The sequence below is a fragment of the Sebastes fasciatus genome, chromosome 16 (assembly GCF_043250625.1).
Source record: "Sebastes fasciatus isolate fSebFas1 chromosome 16, fSebFas1.pri, whole genome shotgun sequence".
In the NCBI taxonomy this organism is placed as follows: domain Eukaryota; kingdom Metazoa; phylum Chordata; class Actinopteri; order Perciformes; family Sebastidae; genus Sebastes; species Sebastes fasciatus.
The window spans coordinates 25,705,079-25,723,530 of record NC_133810.1 but is presented as its reverse complement, the minus strand read 5'-3'; the positions used below and the strand labels follow the sequence as shown (position 1 = coordinate 25,723,530).

The window sequence follows — 18,452 nt, the reverse complement described above, 5'->3', positions numbered from 1 at the left end:
TTAAGTCTTTATTAATATACAGCATATGTCAACAACTTCTCCCACAAAAACACATTTTATATTATTACAACTGTGTTTTACTATATTGTCATTCATTATTAGTTCACACAATAGGCTACTTTTGAACATAAGTTCAACCTCTTAAGTTCAAAAGTTTTCATGTTGTATTAAACCAATATTAAAAACTATCAAGAAAATCATTATATTGATGTAGGCTACTAATTTCGTCATCCTCACATGAAGCCTACAGAGTAGCCTATAATACAGACTCACACAAAGGCTGTTGTGTTGTGAGGTGTGTTTGATTTCCATGGCTCTGCACAGGGTCACTCCCACGAGGCGGTACGTTTACTCCAGCCAGCATCATGCATTCATCTGAGCTCAGTCAGATGCTGCTGTGAACTTAACTGGACTGCTGCCTATATGTCACAGGAAAACATCTCAAATCCTATCCATGGTTGTCTTGAGGATAAGAAATGCGCACAAAAGGAAATATGTACTTATCTGCCTGTGCATTGTTGGCTTCATCATGTACAGATATCTCAGGTAAGGGAAGTTCTCACTGTTATTGTTTCAGTTAGAGCTACTTTGAGGCTGCTTGTTCCTATAATGCAGTGCCTTATTTGCCTACAGTGAATTAAGATAGCAATGCTAGAAATCTCTGTATGCATATGATTCGAGACAAAGTGTGATGCTATAGCTTGTACAGTAAATCTCTAAAGGAATATTAGGTAAAGCTACTATGAATTCAAACAATTTCACTGTACCTCACAATTAAGTATCACTATCATTCACTGAATGTGTTTTTTTCTGGGGGAAAGAATGAAGAATTTAACTAAAGCATAAATGATGTTAAAGAAAAATATGTCAAGTGAAACAGTATATATAACATTTTAAAATGTTAATAATATAAACTTATCTATCTTGCCTCTAAACTCAAACATGTTCCTGCTCCTGTTGTGTCTGCCACCACAAGACGTCTGCAAATTCCTATCAAGCATGTCATGTGGTCCATTCAAGCACAATAGCCTATGTGCTATATTATGTGAATGTGACACAAATGAACTCCTCTCCCAGCATGCCAGCAGGGGGACGGAGAATGAGCAGGAAGGTTGGTCTGAGTGCCAACTCGACCCAGTTCACCCTGGAGGGAGAGTCCTTCCGCATCCTCGGGGGATCTGTCCACTATTTCCGTGTCCCCAGGGCCTACTGGAGGGACCGCCTGATGAAAATGAAGGCCTGTGGCATCAACACCCTCACTACGTAGGACAAATTACCATGGGTGTGTGTTCTGTTTCTCAAGGCTGGTCACCGCTTGAATGTTAACATCCTGCCTCCTTGCAGGTACGTGCCGTGGAGTCTGCACCAGCCAGAGAGAGGGGTTTTCAACTTCCACACGCAGCTGGATTTAGAGTAAGGAGTAGTGTGACTCTTGCTTGACCTGAATACAAAACACATTGATTAATCACCATGCAGTTTATTGCTTTTGGGAGCGCAGCCCTCATTAAACCAAATATGCAATTTAAACACGTCCATAATAAGAATGAAAACACCTTGCACCACGTCTCTAGCTATTCTAACTATATTACCTGCTCCAAGGTGTGTTGGGAATACGCTCCTTTTCCTCTCATTGTCTAAGCCCCAGTGCTCAGGGGAGAAGGTTGAGGCAGAGAGGTCCCACCTGACAACTGCAGCATCTCCCCAACAACAGCAGCTTATCAGGCAATTAACAACACAGCGGCGATAAGTGAAGAGGGATGAGATGCCTCAGCCTGCTGCTGTTGTTGTAACCAAGCACATTTCACAGTCCTCAAACAATGAGATTTGGGGTCTAAACTTTGTGTTTGCGCACAAAGAAAATGCTTTTTCATTGTCTTCTCCATCTGGGTTTCAGAGCCTATATCAATCTTGCTGCTGAATTGGGATTGTGGGTGATTTTACGTCCGGGGCCCTACATTTCCTCTGAGCTGGATCTAGGAGGACTGCCAAGGTTGTGCTAGTATTCTTTACATATATCTATTTGAGGAAAAGTTAATACATTATTATAAATTAATACAAATTCCATATGTATTGAAGATAACACATAAGCAACCTAATATGAACCACAAAGTGACACTTTTTTTGTTGAGTGCAATCAGGGTGAAAAAGTCACATGTTGCTGTAAGGGAAGACTTGCCCAGTGTGTGAATCTCTGTCCAGTATTTTAGACTTACTGTGCCTCTGTTGTACTTGCAGCTCTGTGGCTTTACTCATAACTAAAGCGTCTTGTCTTCTGTCTCTCTGCAGCTGGCTCCTCCGTGACGGCAGCATGAGACTGAGGACGACTTACCCGGGCTTCACTCAGGCTGTCAATACTTTTTTTGACAAACTAATACCAAAAGTGGTTCCACTGCAGGTCTCTTTTTGTCACTATAAGCTGAAGTTTGTTGGAGCTCCAGTTCGTTTAACTTGTCATCCTTACAAAATAAAATGTGTTTATGCTTTTTAGTTCAAGAAAGGAGGTCCCATCATTGCAGTGCAGGTAGAAAACGAGTATGGGTCCTTTGCAAAGGATGAAAGTTACATGCTTTTCATTAAAGAGGTGAGGTGGCTTGCTTAATTACATTAAAATACACATGTATAAAAACAGATTGATATTGATAGAATGGATCACTTGGATGACGTTCATATCTTCTGTTGTGCCATTCTGTTTTATTTTGAAAGGCCTTACAGTCCAAAGGGATCAGCGAGCTCTTGCTCACATCAGATAACCACAACACATTAAAGTCGGGGGGTGTGGATGGAGGTAAAGTCTTTTATTAATACACACACATACACACACATACATGCAGCTTACCTTTTGATCTCCCATCTTGTAGCCATCAGATCAGTGAAGCTGCAGAAGCTAAATCAGAGAGACATCCAGGATCTGAATGCTATCCAGGTGTGTGTCTCACCTTTCCACATCACTTCACTGTCTGGCACTGAAGACATCAAGTTGACAGTTAATGGAGCACTGGACAGTGAGCTAATAGTGTGGGCCTTTTCTGCTCTGTTTGTCAGCCCAACAGCCCCACCATGGTGATGGACTACTGGACCGGCTGGTATGATGCCTGGGGTGACCTCCACCATGTGCTTCCCCCAGAGGGTAAGGAAGGTTCCACATGTTCTCAGCGGCTTCATAGATGAAAAAGACACCTTTCTATTGGTGAATTTTGTTTTCATACTGCACCATTTGGCTCAAAATAAAGCTAAATCTTGGGCTAAATGTTGCAGTATCAGCTTCTGGGGTGCACCCTGGTAGCTGAATGGTTAATGCACATACCATATAACTGCCACGTCCTGGTTTAAATTTCAGCAAGGAGCCTTTGTTGCATGACATACCCCTTTTCTCTCTCCCCTCATTTCCTGTTTCCCCAACATCTAATAAAGGTGATAATGAATAAAACATATTTGAAAAGTATATTGGGATACATATATTGGATTTGATCACAGCTATTTGACAACTGCCTAAAAAAGAAATGTTATTTATTTTTGAAAGTTTTATTCTGTCATGAATTATTCATACAAAGGTTGTAATCTATCCCAATATGCCTTACTATTGTATAGGTGGCCAGGCACATTTCATATTTATTCTGGACCAAAAATAATATGATATTAATGGGGTTCCCTGGAGAATATGATGTTGTCATATGATGTAAACATTTTTAAACAAAAAAATGTGCATATTTACTTTAGAAATACTGGTATCAGCCTCGAAAAAACACATATTAGTAAACCCAATTCTGCACCAAAACAGAACTACTTAAAGGAACAGTGTGTAACATTTAGGGGGCGCTATTGGCAGAAATGCAATATAATAAGTATGTTTTCTCTAGTGTATAATCACCTGAAAATACGTATCGTTGTGTTTTTGTTATTGTAGAATGAGCCGTTTATATCTACGTTCAGTTTCATTTTCACTTACAAACGTAGTAGTTTTAAGCCCAACCATATTGTTTTTTCCTGAACCTAACTATAGTGGTTTTGTTGCCTTATCCTAAAGTGACGCCAAGGGTAACTAAATGGTTTTGATGCCAAAAATAAAGTGACGCTAAGGACAAAGCGTTGTCACACCCCTTGGTGTGTGTGACGAGTTGGGATGAGAACATGTTGGTAGTTCTCCTACACGCTTGGTACACGGGAGAAGTTTCAGTTGGTTGCATTCTGCAACCTCACTGCTAAATGCCGCCATATCCTGCACACTGCACCTTTAACGTAGGGCTGTTTTCAATCTGAACGGCCACTTAGCCATCGGTTTCTCACACCAATCAAAGCAGACGAGTCACTCTCTGTCCTTTGTCAGACAGTATTTCTTTTTGTCTAACCCACCAGCAATATTCAAAGTGTCAAGTCACTCGTTGCTGTAAACAAATGCTTTCTATCTCACTCCTTAGTTTGCATTGTATTTATTTCCATATCACTTTGCTTTTTGCATGAGGAACGCCAGCTACATGGCAACAATGTAAATTCAAATGTGAAAATCAGGGCCAACCTACTTTTGAATTATTGTAGCCTCTGAAGAAGAGGTCAGCAGAAGGTCAAAAAAGTGTCAATGAATGGGGTTAAAAGCTGTATTATGATTTCCCAGTAGAAGGTACCTTTATGTTTTTTAATTTGTTGATCAGCAAATGTGTTGAACTTCTCGTCAGATATGGTGTCCACAGTGAGAGAAATTCTGAGGCGAGGCATGTCTGTTAACCTCTACATGTTCCACGGAGGCTCCAGTTTTGGCTTCATGAGCGGAGCCCTCGCTGATCCTTCCTACAAAGCACTGGTGCCCAGCTATGGTTGGTTCCTCTGCGTCTTGTGCTCTCTCACAAACAAACTAGTTGTGTCTTTGATGCAAATTTACACTTTTTATTCTAATGATGAAGCACTGCCTACACTGTCTACAGAACCATATTGACCTTAACACCCAACAGGTGGCAGTAAGTGATAGTCTACGTTACTCTATGATGTTTTTCAGATTATGATGCTCCCTTGTCTGAAGCTGGGGAATACACTCCAAAGTACCATCTTCTTAGGGATTTACTTTCTCGATATAACAGTAAGTTAAACACCAAATTTCAATGAAGTATGTGATTACATGTTGTGACTTACCTGATGCTGTCTTTGACCTTTCTGTGCAGGAGGAGACAGTTTCCCTGACATGCCAGCCCTGCATTACAGGGAGGCTTATGAACCAGCTATCATGTACCAGCACTTGTCATTATGGGATGCTTTGAGTTTCACTGAGGGAGTATGTTTTATGTAAGATTATCTGTTGCCCATATGTGTAATGAAAAGAATTTAGCTTTTGAATCCAGGAGATCAATTTTTTTTATTTATTTTTTTATTTTCTGCAGCCATTTAAGTCACCGAAGCCAGTAAGCATGGAGAATCTACCTGTGAACAACAGGAACGGCCAGTCCTATGGATACACGCTGTATGAGACTAGCATCACCAGTGGAGGATTACTGAAGTCTGGAGACAATGTCCGAGACCGTGCTCTAGTGAGTCCTCATTGTACATGATGGCATCATCTCAATCACCCTGACTTTATGCAACAGCCTATAGATATGGTTGCCCTCCATTAACTAAAACTAAACTGAAACTTAAGTGAAAGGAAAAGTTTGACATTTTGAGAAATATTCTTTGTTGCCATAAGTTAAGACGATAAACCGTTACAACTCTCATATAGAGTGGTGCAGGGATGACGTATTTTTGGAGCCCAACTAGGAAATTAGCTTTGCCCTGGTTCCCTAGGTTTTGGATTATTGCAGAAAATAAGCGCTGTGACAAAAAAATATTTTTTTATATCTCCACAAATGAACACCACTTTTATGATTTTTGAAGCATCAATGCAATCGCCAGAAGTAAAAAGCTAATGTTAGTTATGAGCATTCTTGACCAGGTGCAGTGACTTCCTGGAGACCTATTGTCAGAGTACATCAGACACTTAAGATAAGATATGAGATATAACGTGATTATTAGTAGGAATTAGAGGTGCTGGTTGGCAGTTTTGTTACCATTGGACAGAGTCAGGCTAGCTGTTTCCCCTTGTTTCCAGTCTTTTTGCTAACCAACCTGACTCCTGGCTTTAGCATTACATCTGGTAATAATCTTCTCACCTAACTCACAGTAAGAAACCAAATAAGTGTAATTCTGAAAATGTTGAACTCTTCCTTTAATATCAGTCTGGGCTACCAGTGGTCACTCCATGTTGTTGGTATGCCCACAGTAGGCTACACATTTCAGGACATACACGAAATGAAAGTTGTGAAAAGGTGGGCGATGACATAAACCTAAAGCCACCTTTGAGATATTTCATTAAAGTGCAGCAGAGTTTATGTGTTATGAACTATAATATCATTTATTTGAAAGCAATCATTTTCTTTCCAGGTGTTTGTAGACAGAAGCTACATTGGCCTTTTCAAGCGACAAAACCTGGAGCTGGCGGTTCCTGACGGTAAGGTATGGCATCGAATCGGACAATGAAGGCAAATGTCCAATAATCGTCATTCCCAGTTATTAGATGTGATGGATGCTGAAGTGTTGGCTGTTTGGCTGCTAAAACTCGCAAAAGACATAAAAGCAATCAATCCCTACAGGGACGACGTACCTTAAGTTTATTGGTGGAAAACTGTGGACGAGTTCACCAGGGAAAGGACCTTGACAAACAACATAAAGGTGATCGACAGACTATATGCAGTTCATTGCTATACCTGCTGTTAAATCACTCAAGCATTCAGTGGGTAGTGTACAATCCAATTTTGATTTGTGTTCTTGCAGGCCTTGTGGGAGACATTTTATTAAACAATATCCCCTTGCGGGATTTTACAATGTACAGCCTGGATATGAAACCCAGCTTTATTGATAGGTTCGTACGCTTTATTAAATCTAAAGCATTGCATATCACTTTCATTGTGTTGTAATAGCGTGCTTGAATTGGATGCATTATATTTCAGTCTTTATCAGGCACCTTGGAAATCTCTCCCTGAGACGCCCAGCTTCCCTGGATTTTTCATGGGGAGGCTGTTTGCATACGGGTATCCGAGTGACACATTTGTGAAGCTTCCAGTAAGTGAAATGAAACGTATAGTTTTTTATGCTACTGCATGTCCATTTTTGTATGATAAATACTTCATGTATACATTGTGAAACCAGGAAATTGTCTTTGTGTCCACAGGGCTGGGAGAAAGGTGTTGTTTTTATCAATGGGCTGAATCTGGGCCGCTACTGGTCAATTGGCCCCCAGCAGGCTCTCTACCTCCCCGGCCCCTTTCTCAACAGTGGAATCAACCAGGTACAGCTGTGCACAAACCAGCATTTGTCAGTTATACAGGAATAGCTTGACGGAAATACGTTTGCTTTCTTGCTGACAGTTAGATGAGATGACTGACACCACTCTCATGTCTGTATTCAAAGCTACTGCTTAGTTTAGCATAAAGACTAGAAACCAGTGAGTCTGGCTCTGTTTGTCTCATCCATAGTCACTGCGTCCACCCAGAAAATTGTCTGAGACGTGTTGTTGTTGGTTTTTGGATATGCGCTAATAACTGTGGTTGAAGGAATGAAAAAGAGGGTGGCTATGTTCACACAGTATGCCCAGCTGCATGTAAACGGGACTATTAGTGAGATATTCATTTTCATTAGCTATGTAAACAGTTTAATAAGGAATATTGTATTTTTTGGAATAAGGGCAAAAAACGTAATACTTTGTGCATGTAAACCTAGTCATTGTTATCTTCTGTTATTCTCAATTCACTCTCGGCAAGAAAACAAATACGCGCTATACCTTTAAATGTTTTTTCCTTGCTTTATAATGGACTTGGAAGATTCATTTTAACATTCACAATGTGTGAAAACACAACAATTCAGAGTCAAGGCTCAAAGCTCTGACTCTCCTCTTTGTCTCTCACTTTTTTTCTGTTTAAATTATTAAGGTAATTGTGTTTGAAGAGCTGGAGGGAGACTACAAGGTCCACTTTGAGGATACGCCTGATCTCGGAATGGCAGCAGACATCCAGTGATCGTCATCACCGCCTGTATGGCCATTGTTTTTTGAGTAAAAATGTTATTACACCAGGTCAAACCTTCAACTTCAAGGATATCAATGTTGTTAATATCATGGTCATTCTACATACATTTACACAGACCAATATGAAAAACCAAGAGAAGCATATTTGTATGGGAGCAATTTATAGCTATATACATACAGTACCTTTAGTTACAGTGACTCTTTACACATAGAGCAGCAGAACAGCAGAATTACCAAGTATGTTCTCTTACCCATGGATTTCCACTTAAAGGAACAGTGTGTAACATTTCAGAGGATCTATTAGCAGAAATGGAATATAATATTCATAACTATGTCGTCATTAGCGTATAATCACCTGAAAGAATCGTGTTTTCATTAGCTTAGAATAAGCCCTTCATATCTAACTAGGGAACGGGTCACCGTAGTTCTCCGACACGCTTGTGGAACTGAGGTAAGGTGAGCTGCAGAGTGCAAAACCGTGGTCCCGCCAGCCGCCATCTGACTTCTGTTGCTCCTAAAATAGTGTTTTTATGGTAAGGATGACCTCTGAGCGAGGCGAACGGCGTGACCACGGTTTTGCACTCGGTGGCTCACGTTACTGCTAGGGAGGAGTGAGCGGAGGGGTTCTCAGTTGGTTGCAATCTGCAACCACACCACTAGATGCCACCAAATTCTACACACTGCTCCTTTAAAGGGTAATCATTACAGTTTGGGAATGGCAGTTATATTTGATATTGTTAGATTTGTATCACTTGTGTGAATATTCTGCAGAATGCAGTTATTGACAAGGACACATCTTCTGTAAAACAAAAAACAAAACAGGGAGCTGAGGCAGTAGTGATGTGAACAGCTTTCAAATGAACAACAAGCAGCATTGTAGCAACATCAGACCCTTATCTTCAAGCCAAAATTCAGGGTTTCGGATGCCTGACACATTGATAACTGACCAAATTCCTAACAGTCACACAGTCTGAGATCATTAGCATTTGTAAGCGGTGCCTCTGCAAGTCAATGGGGTATGAAATCATCACTTGCAAGCCAGCCAACCATGGTGGGAATAATTAGATTGTGTAATACAGCTATTTGAAAGGATGCACATCCAATTTTTAGAGTAATGGCTTCATATCCCATTGACTCGCACATGCATAGCTCAGGACTAACAAGTGCATGGTACCAGTTACTGAAACAATAAATAATTCTGCTGAGGAACACTCAGTTCACTCAGTGGGACCTTAATTAGCTTATGACGACGTCTGTGAAGACCTCAGTAGTGTTACAGCATATCAGGAATAAACAAGAGCTTGGAGTAAATGACTGTAAGAGAGGACTTTGCTGTTATACTGTAATAAATCATTGCTCCGTGTTTTTTCAGTGCATGTGCTCACCATGTGCAGCTGAGCATATGTGAATGTGTGTAGAGGAGTAACAGGACTCCTAATTAGTGCTGGGTTCGGGGTGCTATCTAAATAGCTCAGTGTTGTACAGTACAAGCGGGGAGGGCTCAGATCCCCTCAGTGCAGTCTGTCAGTCAGTGCTGACTCACTTAAAACAAGGGCCCCTTTTATTCCTCTGTGCAGCCCTGTGCCCGACAGCCAGCTCGCTCCAGAACAAAAGGGCCCTATTTCATGCTGATTGGATGGTTGGCTGGTGTTGTCTGCGCTCAGAGGGCTCTTTATTGCTTGCCGTGCCATCTCTTCCTGCAGTTTAAAATCACGAAACACGCTTTGTCTCAGCTCTCAGAGGAAACCTCAGTGGGCGAGCTCCTTTTGGCAACTCCTACCAGTGTCTCGCATCAGCCAGTGCTCTGAGCAGCATGGGCCGGCTCGGTCTTGTGCAGTTGTGCTTTGATACTGTGTGGTATGTTCAAGCACATGGCTTGTGCTGCCTCCTGGGGCCAACAGGTCTGCCTCCGTTTCTAAGCGGTGGTGAATTACAGTTGTACTGTACTGTGCTGTGACGATATGTTTGACCCTGGCTATTGCTTAAAGGAGCTCCGAGGTTGGTTTGAATCCAGGTAGAATCCAATGGAGAAATGTCCCTGAAAGGACAGACAAGGAAGCAAAAAGACACATGTCAGAAGCAGAACTTATGAACAAGACAAAGAGTCTACAGCCACGCTGTAGTGCCATAGTGCAGCCTCTGTGAGCTAAATGCTAACTTCAGCATGCTAACGTGCTCACAATGACAATGCTAACATGCTGATGCTAAGCAGGTTTGTTTACGATGTTCACCATCTTGGTAATTTACACATTAGCATGCAACATTTGCTAATTAGTAGGGCTGTCAACCGATAAAAACATTTAATCCCGATTAATCGCATGATTGTCTATAAGTAATCGCGATTAATCGCACATTTTTTCTATTCAAAATGTACTTTAAAAGGATATTTGTCAAGTATTTAATACTCTTATCAACATGGGAGTGGGCAACTATGCTTGCTTTACACAAATGTATGTGTATATTTATTATTGGAAATCAATTAACAACACAAAACAATGACAAATATTGTCCAGAAACCCTCACAGGTACTGCATTTAGTATAAAAAATATGCTCACATCATAACATGGCAAACTCAAGCCCAACAGGCAACAACAGCTGTCAGTGTGTCAGTGTGCTGACTTGACTATGACTTGCCCCAAACTGCATGTGATTATCACAAAGTGGGCATGTCTGTAAAGGGCAGACTCATGGGTACCCTTAGAATCCATTTTCATTCACACATCTTGAGGTCAGAGGTCAACAAAATGTTGAAATCTCTTAAGCTTGTGTTACCGACCCTATTTCAGGCATCTAACTAAAAACAAATTGACTTTGAGACGAGGGAACCGGAAGTGCTAAAATGCTAACTCATTTCCGGGTTTTAGGACTCATTCATGTAGTACTCTATTGAGATATTTCAGTTTGGACCAAAGAGTTGGACCGACTCAGAGACCAGCATTGACACCCCTAGAGCCATGCCGCTAGTGTGGCTAGAAATAAAAATTGTGATAACCAACAACTCTGCAGGAGACAGTCCTTTAAATATGTTATGTAAAGGTCAGAAATGTCTTTCAAGTAAAGTCCATATCTCACAGTGCACATATGAGTTAAGATGTTCTCCTTTGGCCCATCCCCCAGAATAATCACTGTGGAAATGCAGCAATTTGCATTTCTAAATCTCTGCTATTACCTGTGTCAGATGAAGTATGTCATATCTCCACATTAGAGTCTGTAAATCCCTTCTTGCCCTCATTTACCAGCACAGGCTTCTCTGTCCGTGTGTGCCATACTAATACCTGCGGGGGGGAAAAAAGGGGATGGAGACAAGCAGAAATACAGCCATTATGATGAAACACTTCAGCTTAAGTTTTGGCTCGCAGTGCTGTGCAGTTGTAATATACTACATCATACTTGCTACACAATGTCTAGAGGCAGAATGTAGCATCTGTTAAATGAGCTAGAAGTGTATAAGAGTTGGCTGTAAGCTGACAGTTTATTGACTTTAAGAACAAATTGTCATGACAGCCGGGAATCACAAGAAGCATTCTCTTACACTAGCAGCAGTTACAGAAGCAGCTTGTTTTACTGCACAGGGGGAGCACAACATGCAGACGGCCTCATTTTCTTACCTTAGTGCAGTTAGCAGCTTTAGGCTCCAAATCGCTGAGAGTGACCAGCTCCTTTAACAAACTGCTCTCCTGATAACCTCCCTTCACCCCACGTAACTTGAAATAAGCCTGAGGTTTGGACAGAATGAGGTGCATGTTCACCGCAAACCCAGCCATGTCGATGGCAAAGGGCCGGTGTGGGTCGAATACAGTCTTCCAGCCGTACACCTTGCCCAAGGTGTTTACTTTAGGGGACTCATATCGTAGGCCGCCCACGAAGGCCACGGGCCACACTGACACCTTTTTGGTGGAACGCATCTGGGAGACAAAGACAGAGATCACTCATGAGTCATTTTACATTCCATCAATCCCAAAATGTAGATTCAGCTAAAGACACACAACACAAGTAAGATGTCCGTGAAAGAAATGAGGGGACATTGCATTCTTAGAGAGAAAATCAGCTCTACGTCATGTTTCTTTTGCTTTTCAATTAGGGCTGTCAATGTTCACGCGACATTAACATGGTAATGTCAATTTGTTTTAACGCCACTAATTTCTTTAATGCATTAACGCAATCGATCTTGTTGGTAGGTTGTGGCGGGTTTTAAAACTAGAGTGAAGATACTGGTATCTTATGAAACTAGAAAAAACCTAAGGAATCCATTGGTACCAACCATGTCATACTAGCTTTAGGCTAAATAATGCTTCAAACTTTTGCAAAATTTTGGCGAGGAAAAACTGGCATGGCCATTTTCAAAAGGGTCCCTTGACCTCTGACCTCAAGATATGTGATTGAAAATGGATTCTATGGGTACCCATGAGTCTTCCCTTTACAGACATGCCCACTTTATGATAATCACATGCAGTTTCGGGCAAGTCATAGTCAAGTCAGCACACTGACACACTGACAGCTGTTGTTGTCTGTTGGGCTTGAGTTTGCCATGTTATGATTTGAGCATATTTTTTATGCTTAATGCAGTACCTGTGAGGGTTTCTGGGCAATATTTGTCATTGTTTTGTGTTGTTAATTGATTTCCAATAATAAATATAAACATACATCTGCATAAAGAAAACATATTTACCACTCCCATGTTGATAAGAGTATTAAATACTTGACAAATCTCCCTTTAAGGTACATTCTGAACAGATAAAAAATGTGCGATGAATTGCGATTAACTATTTTAACCCATTGAGAGCCCAATTTGCAATATATGTCCTTACCTCCTCAAACAACTCCAGACTGTATGTGTTGTCATCGTCTGCAAAGTAGACAATCCCAGGCTGGCTGCTGTTTACGCCAAAGGTCTCTCGGAGCCACCGCAGGGCCAGGTTCCTCTGAATGGTACCCCGAGGTATTCGGGGGTCCCTAGTGTCCCCGCGTACCTTATAGTTCCTAGGTGTTTCCACGTTGAGGTGGGTGTAGTTAAGTCCCGTCTCCTGGAGGAGGCGGCTGACCAGAGTGGTCCTCCTCTGGGAGTCCTCCACCAGGATCCAGTGCAGGTTGGGCACGTGCAGCAAGGTGTTGGCCAGACGCGTCAGCTCTGCCTTCTGCACCGGCCGGCTGTAGGTGGGGGTGATGACGTGGATGGTGGCCAGGATGTCAGACCAGGGCGGAGGCCGGCTGTAGACGTACTCAGTGCGCACCACCTCCACGATGTCCCGGTTCTGAAGTGAGCAGGACTCCTTGACGGCAAAAGTATTCCTGGAGTTGGAGCGACCATCACGTCTGTCATCTAGCCAGGAGGGGAAATGATTACAATGATCCTCTGTGTGCTATACTGATTGGACCTATATGAATACCACATGCGACATGAAGCCATTGTATATTCAGATTTATGTCTTTTCTGGACAGTTTGTTGTACTACACGAGACAGTGTGGACTGTGCATAATCTGTAGACAATTTGATGCTAAACACTTAGAAGTAAACAGACCCAATCCTCTGTGCATGACACCCTGGCTTCATGGCGTTTTATCAACATGTGACATTTTTTCCCTGAGGGAAACATGGCAAACAGCCCAACAGGCAACAACAGCTGTCAGTGTGCTGACTTGACTATGATTTGCCCCAAACTGCATGTGATTATCATAAAGTGGGCCTGTCTGTAAAGGGGAGACTCGTGGGTACCCATAGAACCCATTTTCATTCACATATCTTGAGGTCCCCCCCCCTGCCCATGCTGGAAGTAACACAAAAACCTTTGTTGCACACTGCTATGATAAATATTAATGGACAAAATGTTCACAATCTTTTACCCTTTCGAGTAGCAAGCAGAGGAGTGATGGCGTTCTGGTGCCAAACAGTGATGAGCAGTGTCCACGGCAACACGATCAACACAATGGCGACGATGTCTCGTCTCTTCGGCATCTCCAGGTTCAGACCCGAGTCATGTCACTACCTGCAAGGCTTAGAACACACGATGTGGTAGACAATCATAAGAACCAGAGAGCTGTGAAATGACCATTAAGAGAACAAGCTAACAAAATAAGTGTCTTTTGGAAACATTGTTTTAAATGTTGTTAGAGCTATATTGCTGTAATTATATTATTATTTCCAATTACTGTTATAGTTTTTTTACTTTAATTTTTTACTTTTTTTTCTCTCTGAATTTCTTGAATTCAGAATAAATTAAATAAATTACATTTTAAGGCCTTTTATTATTATTTCATTAAGGGAACTGATTTAAAATGTGTCATTCTTTTAGAATGCTGTATAATATATACAATATGTTTAAAATAATTTCGTTGTTTATGCTGTCAGATGTGTGGTTGGAGAAATTATGTGAAAAGTGTCTTTTACCATGAATCCATTCAGTCATTCCTTTTTAAAGGAAACATTCACTGCTTTCAGAGTTATATTTAGCATACTGTCTTTAGCCCGTGAATGGATAAGCTGGTTGAGTGAGTTTCCCAATCTAATGGCCCATCGCTATATGTGAATTACAATTTGAAGCCCACATATGGTGGCCTCCTATTGAACATCAACATACCGTGGCTGCAAGGCACAAACTACAAGGAGGGAGGCATTGTGTTAAGAAGCAGTCTCAGCCTGCTGGAGCTACTGCTGCACAACGGAAAATAGGTCACAAAATGCTCGGAGCCTTCTGTTTTTGTCTCATTTGAAAGCATACTGGTGTAACGCAGAGAACGTTTGAGCTAATAATTTGAAGAGGGCTACAGTGTGGCTGAAAGGGTCAGGCCCTTTCCTGGCTGTAAACAGCTGACAGAGATAAAGATGTATGCATTCACACTTTTGTAGGTTCAGTTAAACCTTAAACTAGCATTGATACAACTAAGGTCTATATGTTCTTTATATTTTTATATTGGAAATTCTTGAATAGAATTCAGTTACCTCAGTGGCAGAGATAGCCAGGCCTTTATTTGGGTTTGTATTTCAGACATGCCATTATTTCTTATTTCCCCTGTTAACGTGAACTCCATCCTCAGCCCTAGTGCCACTGGTGCATGTGTGTGGATGAATGAGAGGGAAACTGTGAGGCACTTTGGATAAAAGCGCTATATAAATGCAATCCATATTATCTTACCTATGTTTATAGCCAACACACATGGTCAGATCGAGGACTGACACTGTAGGCTCTGTATAAAGAGGCCTGGAGAAGAGGAGACTGAGTGTCTCAGTGGTTCGGTTCAGTCGATTATCCCTGCAGAGAGAAAACACCAAGGTTAAAAACGTTTTGACAGTCAGTCATTTATCTCAGGAAAGCAACGCAGATATGTGACAATGTCTTCTGTTCTTCAAGTCTTCTCTAGACTTGCAGAATGTGTGGCGCAAAGGTTTCATATTCAAAATGGCATAAACAACTGTTTCATCTACATTGTTTGTGTGCTTCTGGTATGATTCATTACCAAAGGTCATTCGTGTCGCAGTGTGTTTCAGGCACTCTGGGCCGGCTTAAGGCATAGGCCATATAGGTGGTCGCCTAGGGCGCCACCTTCTGGGGGGCTCTGGTCGCCCTCTAAAAAATAAATAATAATAATAAAAAATAAAATAAAATAAAAAAATGCCAGTGAGCGCCCTTTCTCATTTTCTGCATTGAGTTAACAAATGAACAAATTAGTAAAGAAAGAAAGAAATACACTTTTCACCCCTGTAACTCTCTTTGTAGTAAAACTGACTAAACACTTTTAAGCCAACAATATCAGGGATCAATTGTTTATTTATATTATAATAAACACAGTTATTTGTGATGTGTGTTGCGGTTAATGGAGCTTGGTTTAGGGTTATGGGGGTTGAGCCCTAACCCTAGAGCTACGGGGGTGGGGGGGCCTCCAAATCAAAATTGCGCCTATAGGGCACCAAAACAGCTAGAGGCAGCGCTGCAGGCAATATGCTTTTGTGTGGATGAAGATTGGAAAAAGAAATGCTGATAGTTGACATATTACACAATGTGCATATGTGTGCATGTTCACCCTTCACACTGGTCAGCTGATTCCTGCAGTCCAGAAGACCTGCAGCCTTCAATCTACAGCACAGATATATATGTGATCATCACTATAATACAGGCTCCAACCACTCTGTGTGCTTTAGTTTCCCCCTTCTCTTCATGAGACGGATGCTCTGCTGGTTAATCACAGGTCTTTAGACATAACTAATCCTTGATTAAAAAGGATCAACCCCAGTCTGAGATCAAAGGTTGTGCCAGCTAATTAACACATCAGGATTGGTTTAGTAGGGTCGTGTATGAACAGCATGTCATTGCTTTAGACAAGCTAATTATCTTTGCACATCATGTTGAGAAGCGATGACTCGCTCTCCACCTCCTCACCATATTGAATCCCCATTTTATGGTGAATTGCGTCATGGCCGAAAGCAACCACAACAGTTTGGAATGATGTTCTCTCATCAGTGTAATACTCAGATTCTGGTAAGACAACAATCTAAATGTGTCATTGAGTATTTTGCTGAAGATGTCGAATTTTTTCTCTCTGCATCAAAATACACATAGCGGTAGACAATCATGCTGACAACTACATCCTGGGAATATTAGTGCAAGTGCAGGATGAGCTACAATCAAAATGGCATCAAATTTAGCAGCATTGCCTGGAGTCAATATGTGCACCTGTTACCTTAATTTGATTCCATTTGCACAATGCGTTCAAAAGTTATGGCAATTTATGACAAATAGGCCGTGCCTGCAAGAATTTGGCAACCAGTGAAATAAATAAATATATATATATATATATAGAGAGAGAGAGAGAGAGAGAGAGAGAGAGAGAGAGAGAGAGAGAGAGAGAGAGAGAGAGAGAGTATATACATACATTTCAAATTTCATAGGAATAAACACATAAATAATTAAAAGGGAAAATTAAACAGAAATATCAATTTATGTCACCATTTATCAATTAATTAAGGGCTACATTTATTTTTAATGTAATTCTTGTCATGGTATGGCACTGTATCCAGATCAGTTTGTATTTAAGTCCTGGTTTTCTGTTCAGTCTCTTTTGAATCCTTGATTTTGTCATGAGCGTTTCTGTTCTGTTTTGCCGGCATTAGACATTTAATTAAAATTATTTTCTCCAAGTTCCTGTTGTCTGATCCTGTTGTGAGCTCCTGCATTTGGGTCCACCTGCTCCACTCTCCCTGACAATTTTTACTACATTTAATGACATATTTATTTATTTATTTATTGAGTCAATTTTTTAATTTATTCATTTATTTTTTTATTTTGGCAGGTTCCGTCCTCCATAGATGGCACCTTGCATGACAGCCTCTGCCATCAGTGTATGAATGTGTGTGTGAATGGATGAATGTTGACATATGAGTGAAAGGTGCTACATAGATACAAGTCCATTTATGTACACAAGTAGTGAAAAAATAAGTGTATATAGCTTATAAAAAGCACCAATGACCAACAATATTTGATCATTATTTAATTCATTTTGATGCTTCTGCATAATAAACCATTGTTTTCTTCCACTTGGCCGTAAACATGGCAATTTGACTTTGTGCAAGCACTGAACCATGAAGCCAATTGAAGTGTTGCCTGCCAAAACCCCAATCAAAAACCTTTAAGCCCAGAAGCAGGAATAATTCCCTTAAATGACACAAAACTGACCTGTACACATTTACTTGACATTGACTATTTAACTTGGACTACACAGTCAACTTGTATCTGTTTGTGAACAATGCTGTGATTGTGCTCTCCAAAGCTGCTTTCTTTAATACAAAGGGTATAGTCATACTGTTGAAAGGACCGACCAAACAGCCATAAATAACAAATCGGTAGGCCTACAGGTACACATATGGACCTGGCAGACTCTACATCACAAACCTAATGATTCCAACCCAGCGCTCACTAATGATAGACCTTGACTGGATCAAAGAGCCAGGAGTGGAAGATGGTGCCAGCCTCACTCAGCACTTAAAAAGATCGAAAGCTGTGTGTTTAAAATGTATGGCACAGCTCACAGAAACTATAAATAGGTCTCTCTTGATATCAAACATTTCAGAGACGTGTCTTTTAAATCCTGTCTCAGCAGGGAAATCTATACTAATGTTGTCTGTGCTAATGACAGTGAAACGGCCAGGGCTGCTAGGAGCTATGAGGCGGATACACACTGATGAGACATCCTTGATTTAAAGGCTAACAAGCCTGGAGAGCACCGCGCAGAACAAAGGACAGATACACCGCTAATATGGGATCCAGGTAGATAGCTTCAATGATGCTGAACCAAAACACTAATCACCGCACCTTTGCGTTTTTTTCTGTGTTCAACGTCCAACCTGTCAGCCCCGGCTTTGACACGGCAAACTGTATCCAGGGCCAACCCTCATTACAGCAGAGAATTCCTCCAGGCAGG

The 18,452-nt window shown here is 41.2% G+C and overlaps 2 protein-coding genes across 2 annotated transcripts in view; one reads left to right on the top strand and one right to left on the bottom strand.

Annotated features, from left to right (window-relative positions):
• The first annotated feature begins 184 nt into the window (after positions 1 to 184).
• LOC141752555 (beta-galactosidase-1-like protein 2) lies at positions 185 to 9,636 on the top strand. Its single transcript, XM_074610579.1, has 19 exons — positions 185 to 546; positions 1,078 to 1,263; positions 1,345 to 1,413; positions 1,895 to 1,990; positions 2,287 to 2,395; positions 2,489 to 2,581; positions 2,704 to 2,785; positions 2,859 to 2,923; positions 3,043 to 3,127; positions 4,671 to 4,808; positions 4,988 to 5,068; positions 5,151 to 5,260; positions 5,367 to 5,513; positions 6,403 to 6,474; positions 6,612 to 6,690; positions 6,793 to 6,880; positions 6,969 to 7,080; positions 7,190 to 7,306; positions 7,947 to 9,636. Exons 1-19 carry the CDS (start codon positions 455 to 457, stop codon positions 8,031 to 8,033), a joined length of 1,908 nt encoding a protein of 635 aa, XP_074466680.1. The 5' UTR covers positions 185 to 454; the 3' UTR covers positions 8,034 to 9,636.
• The window catches only part of b3gat1b (beta-1,3-glucuronyltransferase 1 (glucuronosyltransferase P) b), a 24,770-nt gene continuing 14,499 nt past the window's right edge, over positions 8,182 to 18,452 (bottom strand). Inside the window, exons 3-8 of the mRNA XM_074610583.1 lie at positions 15,173 to 15,289; positions 13,884 to 14,034; positions 12,851 to 13,362; positions 11,651 to 11,947; positions 11,212 to 11,317; positions 8,182 to 10,079 (exon numbers count right to left, since the gene is read on the bottom strand). Of these exons, the coding sequence (XP_074466684.1) occupies positions 11,231 to 11,317; positions 11,651 to 11,947; positions 12,851 to 13,362; positions 13,884 to 13,995 (1,008 nt within the window). The 5' untranslated portion in view covers positions 13,996 to 14,034; positions 15,173 to 15,289 and the 3' untranslated portion in view covers positions 8,182 to 10,079; positions 11,212 to 11,230. The remainder of the gene's footprint in view (positions 10,080 to 11,211; positions 11,318 to 11,650; positions 11,948 to 12,850; positions 13,363 to 13,883; positions 14,035 to 15,172; positions 15,290 to 18,452) is intronic.

Excerpts from the sequence above, each read along its gene's own strand:
- LOC141752555 (XM_074610579.1), top strand. The coding sequence starts at position 455 with ATGGTTGTCTTGAGGATAAGAAATGCGCACAAAAGGAAATATGTACTT. Across the intron at positions 547-1,077 it reads ATCATGTACAGATATCTCAG|CATGCCAGCAGGGGGACGGA; the intron begins GTAAGGGAAGTT and ends CTCCTCTCCCAG. Across the intron at positions 5,261-5,366 it reads CTTTGAGTTTCACTGAGGGA|CCATTTAAGTCACCGAAGCC; the intron begins GTATGTTTTATG and ends TATTTTCTGCAG.